Genomic DNA, 7703 nt, shown 5'->3' with positions numbered 1-7703 from the left:
TAGTCTTTCACAACGTTAATACTACTCAGTAGTTTTATGATTGTGAAGGCAAATAAAGAAATTTTTATTTTTTATTTTTTTTTTTTTAATTGCCACATTAAAACGCCTTTCTCCGAGCTTTCAATGCTAAGTGACAAGTTAGGTTTTAACATTCTACATGTGCGCTAACTTGAACTTACGTCACGTCGCGATAAGTGCCCCAAATAGGGTTTTTATAGTTTATAAACGTTGTAAATTGCCTGATGGATATCTGGTCGCTGAGAAGGTTGCGTGATTCGTGTATAAGTGGCCTTTAAGTGCATTTAATTAGGTATCTCTCGTAGTCTAGATAGCCTTTTGTAAATTCGACGTCTGGTTTCTTTTTCGACAAATTGTTATTGTATCGATCTTTTTTTTTTTTTTTGGTGTTTTGTAGCTAATTGTTTACTCGTTACATTTAATGTTATCAGTTCATTATCTTAACCCACATACACACACACACACACATATATGCATGCACCTTTTCTTATTTTAATAACCTTAACTAGCTGCGCCCCGCGGCTTCATCCGCGTAAGTCCGTATCCCGTAGGAATATCGGGATAAAAAGTGGCTTATATGTTATTCCAGTTGTCCACCTATCTACGTATCAAATTTCATTGCAATCGGTTCAGTAGTTTTTGCGTGAAAGAGCAACAAACACACACATCCTCACAAACTTTTGCATTTATAATATTAGTAGGATAAGTAGGAAGTATTATTTTTTTATTTTATTAGTAGTAGCATTTATTATATTAGTAGGATTAGTAGGATTAAAAAAAACTGTAATTCTATCAGAGATTCTAAAGCCTGTTACACATTTTTTTACTAACACAGGCTTTAGTTTCTACCTATATAATCTACTATATAAAAATAAGTCGGGTTTTCCTTCCTGACGCTATAACTCCAGAACGCACGAACCGCTTTCCACGGTTTTGCATTCGTTGGAAAGGTCTCGGGCTCCGTGAGGTTTATAGCAAAGAAAATTCAGGAAAAATTTTAACAGAAAAGCGGGAAAAACGAAGCCATCTGGTGGCGAAACGGAGTTCGCCGCGTTTGCTAGTTGTACATATTTTTTAATGAAGACTCTTTATTAAAGATTTTAAAGTTTTAAATTGCTTAACATGTCTGTTGTTCACTTTTATTACATCGCAATTAGTTTCTGAGCTTTTTATCGTATAACATTTATATGAATAACGCGATTGTGTATAAATTAAAATTAATATAAATAAATAATAGTATTTTCTTGTGTTTGATTTTACGCGAGCGATTATACATTTCGAAATTAAAAACTTTTTAACGGGTTAATTAATAATATAATGAATAAATCGCGTTTAAAATCCGTTAAAAAGTTTTTAATTTCTAAATAAATAAATAATTTAAGAATTAATTGAAATTGTTATCGATAAGCACATTACAACACAGCCGCCATTAATACTGATATCGCCGGAGCAAGTACTCTTTTCGATGAAATGTCGCACTAATCTTTGGTTTATATATAAATTAATTGTTTATGCATGTAATTGTTGTAGCGTTTTTGTGTGTTTGTATTAGCGCGATTATGTATGAGTTTTTTTTTTATTTTTTTTTATTTATTGGTATTTATTACATAACTAATGAACATTTATAAACGATGCAAACATAAACTTATTCAAGTTTCTCCGTGCACCATACGCCAGTGATTAAGAACTGCTTTTTGGCTGTATGTCAGTTTTTATTTTTTATAGCTTTCAATTCGAAATATTTGAAAAATTTTAAGTGTTTTTTTTTTTTTTTTTGAAATCCTCCTTAGCACCCAGTGCAAAGTTGTTGTGTGAATGTTAAAAGTAACAAATGCGAAAGTTTGTGAGGATGTGTGTATGTTTGTTACTCATTCACCCAAATACTGTTATACCGATTGCAATGAAATTTAGTACGTAGATAGCTGGACAACTGGAATAACATATAGGCAACTTTTTATGCCGATATTCCTGCCGGATACAGACTTACGCGGGTGAAACCGCGGACGCAGCTAGTTATTTATAAAAAAGAAAGGTTTGTTATGGTATGGTAACAAAAACTATCTAACTCCAACTATACAACTGGCCTACATTGTTGCTTACACGTGCATAAATTCGACGTCAAACCACAAAAAAAAAAAAAAACACATCTTTTTACTAAATTGTGCATCGGACCCACTGACTTGACCCACAGACGAAAGAAATGAATGGTCAAAGAGTCAATACCATACACCACGTAAAGACGTAATAAATGGGAGAAAAAAAAAACTACGAATTCCAATGTTCACAGACCCGTAACTTGTAGGTCAAAGCTAAATTTTTGGCGGTTAAAAACGAGGAAAAACGTGTTCGCGTGTGTTGAACGCTAATCGTATCTGATTTTTTAATTACCGTTATTAAAACATATTTATTTGAAAGGCCAAAGCCTATTAATGTCTATGGATTTTATGTTTTTTACCTGTACTCCTTCCGTGTTTGTTTTATCTGTGAGCATGCGAGTTCGAAGTTTCCCGCCTTTACATATTCGAGGTTTAAGTTCGGAAGTGTAAAATTTTATACAAAACTTCTAATATAAACAGTAACAACTGATATAAATTAGACCTACATCAAATACATTGGAATAAAAAGGAAAACTTTAAACGATAATAGAAATAGTTTTCGTCTGTGTGTGTGTTTTTTTTTTTGTTTTCAGCATATTAAAATGATGTACTTATGATTTTCCAAAACGTCACGTATCTTACATCGGATTGGTCATGAGCTATAGGCAAACAGACTTGCATATATAACAGCTAGCTGTTGCCCGCAGCTTCGCCCGCTTGGTCATAATACGACTTTATGATACTTGCTTTCATCATCTATTTAATCCCCTTTGGGGAAGAATTTATCAAAATGTTTTACCCAGATGGGGACATCATATTAGCTATCTGCATATCGAATTTCAGCCCGAGCGATCTAGTAGTTTGGGCTGTGCGTTAATAGATCAGTCAGTCTGTCGCCTTTGTCCTTCCTACTGCCTACTTCCTACTAATATTATAAACGTGAAAGTTTGTAAGTATGGATGTATGGATGTTTGTTACTCTTTTACGCAAAAACCACTGAACCGATTGCAATGAAATTTGGTACGTAGACTGCTGGAAAACTGAAATGACATATAGGCAACTTATTATCCCGACATTCCAACGGGATACGGACATACGCGGGTGAAACCGCGCGGCGCAGCTAGTGTTGCATAATATATTACGCTAATGAAATTAGAGATAGTTCCGTACATTCGAAACAAATGCCCACTGGTGGTCAAGTGTCTAACAATGCTCTAGTAATGCGAGTTTCGCAACATGGCCGCTGGGTGTGGCTTAGCCTTGGAGGCTTAATCTGGTTTGCTGGCGGGGTAAATGCCTCGGCATCAGGAAATGATTTCATTACTCGCTTTTAATGGTAATATATTAATACAACTGTAGTGTCTCAGTTGCTAGGACACCCTTATTGCTTTGGAGTAAAAGCTATTTTTCACTGCCCGTTCTCAATTCAAGCGATTGTATACAAAAATTTATAAAAATCACTTAAATTGGAGTTTTATACAAACACTGTGATACTGCGATACCAGACTAGGATTTATTTGTCATGAGTACAGATAATTATTAATACTATTAATATTAAATACTAGACGTTCGTCCCGGTTCCGCCCGGATGTCAACTTTCCTGTTTTATCCCAAGGGAATATTTAATCGGGATCCAAGTCAGCTCATACCCTGTCTGTATACCAAATTTTATCAAAATCCGTGCTGTAGCTTCAGCGTGATTGACGTACAAACAACATCGAAACAAACAAATCTTTCTCATTTATAATATTAGTGTGATTGAAGTATTCTAAATATGTTGGTATCATATATATGGATATAAAATAGGATAAAAAGTACTAACCTAAACTATAGCCTGTCTGTGTACCAAATTTCATATAGATATGATCAGCTGTTTTCGCGTGAAAGAGCAACAAATATCTATGCGTTCTCATGGGGATATTATCATAGATCTATGAGGCAATTTTATTGGATAATGTAATAAAGAGATATGATTCATTTTAGCATTAAATGATCACTTATATGATCCACAATAAATGATAGTACTATCCCCCTTACTCACTTTGGCGTTTATCCTATTTCCCACTAATATTATAAACGCAAAAGTTTGTAAGAATGGATGTTTGTTACTATTTCACGCAAAAACTACTGAACCGATTGCAATGAAATTTGGTACGTAGATTGCGGGACAACTGGAATAACACATAAGCAACTTTTTATCCCGTTATTCCTACGGGATAAAGACTTACGCGGGTGAAACCGCGGGGCGAAGCTAGTGACCTTATAGTTAGATAAATAATCGTGTAGATAGTCTTGTAATACAACTTTACGACCAACAGTTTCGCCATCTAACGAGCAAGGTCACACACCCAGGACTGGGGGTCCCACAATTATTTCAATTATATGCGTCCGTGTAAGCATCGCATTGTTTGGTGGTCTGTCACAACTGTGAGAGAGTTTTGTAATTTGCTTTTTTTTATTATATTTGATTGCGATGATGATAGAAAATATTTGAAATTCTATACGTAGGTACAAAGGTTTTATCCTACTACTACTCTGATAGGTATTTGGGATGCATAATGTTATGAATATGCACCGATGGCTATTCATTCATTCATTCACTCATCATTCTGGATGAATTTCAACTCGATAAGAGTACAATTACAATCCATTAGAATTGAGGTAATAGAAAATAGACTACTCTACATCGCATAAATTGATTACCAAAAAGCGTTTGACTGCGTTCCACACAAAAGTATATGGGAAAGCTTATCAACACAGGGGGTAGAAAATAAATATATTCGTGTAATCAAGAGTATATACAATATCAGCAAGAGCAGATAAAAAGACGAGGAGTAAGACAGGGCGACCCCTTTCACTTGTGCTGTTTATAGCAACACTGGAATCAGTCATTAATAAACTCAATTGGATGGGTCGAGGTATCAAGATTGGGGACGTCTACCAAAGCCACCTAAGGTTTGCGGACGACTTGGTTATCTTATCGGAAACTGCACAAGAAATTCAGTATATGATAGAATCCCTAAATGATGCAAGTAAACAAGTAGGCTTGGAAATGAACCTGTCCAAAACAATGCTGATGACTAACAGTAGACACAGAACACTATACGTTGATAGCGAACCCCTCAAATACACAGACAACTACATATATCTGGGAAAACAGATTAGCTTACACAATAACTGTCGTTACTGCAGCGGCTTCGTGCAAGTCCCAACGGAATCCTAAATGCATTATCGCAAAAAACTGACTCACCAATACTCAAGCATTTTATTCATGTGTTGGTGAGACAATGATATATTTTGTCTTTTTTTTTTTTCTTGTGTGTTTCTCTTAATTTTAATTTTAAAATATTGTGGTTTGAATGGACATGTATTATTTAAATTATTATTACTTTTTATTTTATTTGAATTTTAACTTTTGTAATTAGGTTTTTGTGAATTTCTTTTTGTAAAATTATTATAAAATGTGATATTGGGTCCTTGTTACCCCGAAATAAAGAATTTATTTATTATTTATTTATTAATAATAGTAACGAGCAAGAAGTTAGAAGCTAGTTAATTTATATAGTTGGGCACAGATTAAAAATTACGGAAAGGCGCGAATTGACACGTTTTTAATTAACATATAGGATAACTTGTATTCACTTGGTAATGCAATAAGTTATGTTCAGTTTGTAGAAAATTTACACGATGGCACACTATTTATGTGTGTACGTCTTATAGCTTAATTGAAACAAATATTGAATACTGTACCATGCAAATCGTTTCATTAATGATATATAGGGTTAACATTTTATAAATAATTCATTCAATTAATATAGCAATGATTTAAACATAGTTGGTTCTCGTCATCGGTTTCTTACTGTATTTTTTTTTAATTTATTCCTGATAAATAGGGCGCAAGTGAGATTTTTGTATATGCCATTAGCGGTCAAGGTCAGGTGGTGGTTCGCCTGCTGGTAAGCGATCATCATCGCCCATTAACAGTCGCGGTAGTGTGTCTGCGAACGCACTGCCCGTATTTAAGAGAAGAGGGATATAGAAGGGATTGACTTCTGGAATTTCGACTGACTGAGATTTCAAAATTCGATTAGAAAGCTGCATTTTCACTTAGTGCTATAGGCTTTAATAAATTTTCGAACTATAGAGGATCCTTTATAAAATGTAGCATTTCAACTTAAGCTGTGAAATTATGTACAAACGCATAACAGCATAGATGTATATTTGTTACTCTTTCACGCTATAACCACTGAACTGGTTTTGATGATGCGTGTCGATAGTGTAGCTTATGTATTAGAAAAACACATTAGCTATAGAAGTAGTTGCTTTCTTAAGATAAATCTATACAAATATTATAAAGCTGAAGAGTTAGTTTGTTTGAACGCCCCTAATCCCAAGAACTACTGGTCCGATTTGAAAAATTCTCTCAGTGTTAGATAGCCCATTTATTGAAGAAGGCTATATGTACCACGGGCGAAGCCGGGGCGGACCGCTTGTACGAAATAATAATAATAATAAACTTCATCAAGCCATAAGAACTCTCGATCTTCCTAAAGCCTTATTCATTACATTACAAAAAGCAGTCATATTGAACACTTGCAGGATTACAAGAAAATTTTTACAAACGGACCAATCAACAGCATAGATATAGTATATACCAGAATGATGATCACTTGGCCTAGGCCCGTGATCATCAGTAACCCCGGCGACACCTGTGGCCGAGATCTTGTTTAAAGGAAAAAAATAAAATAATAATAATAAAGCCATTTATTCAAAATCTCACTTGTGACAATTATTACAGTATTGTTAGTAAAAGAAAAAAATTTGCTTAAATTTAACAAAGGTTCCTTATAATTATGATTAGTATTAGAATAACTTATGAGATTTTGACCCCTTTTGAGGCCTTGTACGAAATATATGCTTTCAATTATATCGTTCTGTTACAGATGAACAAAACGAGCAAAAGAAGCGGCGGCCGCGGGACATGTCGCTCGCGGAGCCGCCGCACACCATGGAGATTGCTCAGATACTCATGTCGCTGTTGCACGCCTGGGGCCTCGACCCGGACCTCGATAGGGTCTGCGAGTCGAAGCTGGGCCTCTTGAGACCTATGGTGCGTGTGCGGTGAAGCTGGACGTTGATTACTTTCGGTTGTTGTCGTGCTAGATTCTCTTGGTGTCCTTTTATACCAAGAGATTCTGGTAACCTTGAATTCACATAGCGTTATTTTAACAACATCCGATACAGCAGAGGTCTGTTTTCATTAACGATTTTCATGAAAAACATAGTACCTACATGCATAAGTCACGATACTTATATTGCAAAGGATTGAAAAATTATTTTCTATTATAATATTTGGTATTTGGTATTTATAATATTTTGGTATTATAATAGTTTGGTAGTCTATTTATCGAGTAAGGCTATATAACATCATGCTACAACAAACGGAGCGCAGCAGACGAAAGATCCATTTGCTCTCTGCTTTAGTTATTAAAGGCAACTTGTGGTATATTTTGTTTTAAATAACTTAAAACGTTATAGAATACGTATACGTCTTCGACGTTTGACGCTTGATATTAGCCAGGTCGTGAG

At 34.9% G+C, this 7703-nt stretch overlaps 1 protein-coding gene across 1 annotated transcript in view; it reads left to right on the top strand.

The window, feature by feature from the left end:
- LOC119836359 (WD repeat-containing protein 7) overlaps nt 1–7703 on the top strand; it is a 120341-nt gene that overhangs the window by 101959 nt on the left and 10679 nt on the right. Inside the window, exon 23 of the mRNA XM_038361663.1 lies at nt 7058–7235. Coding sequence (XP_038217591.1) covers nt 7058–7235 — 178 coding nt within the window. The remainder of the gene's footprint in view (nt 1–7057; nt 7236–7703) is intronic.

The sequence above is a fragment of the Zerene cesonia genome, chromosome 24 (genome assembly GCF_012273895.1).
Source record: "Zerene cesonia ecotype Mississippi chromosome 24, Zerene_cesonia_1.1, whole genome shotgun sequence".
Taxonomy (NCBI): Eukaryota; Metazoa; Arthropoda; class Insecta; order Lepidoptera; family Pieridae; genus Zerene; species Zerene cesonia.
This window is presented reverse-complemented; position numbering and strand designations above follow the sequence as displayed.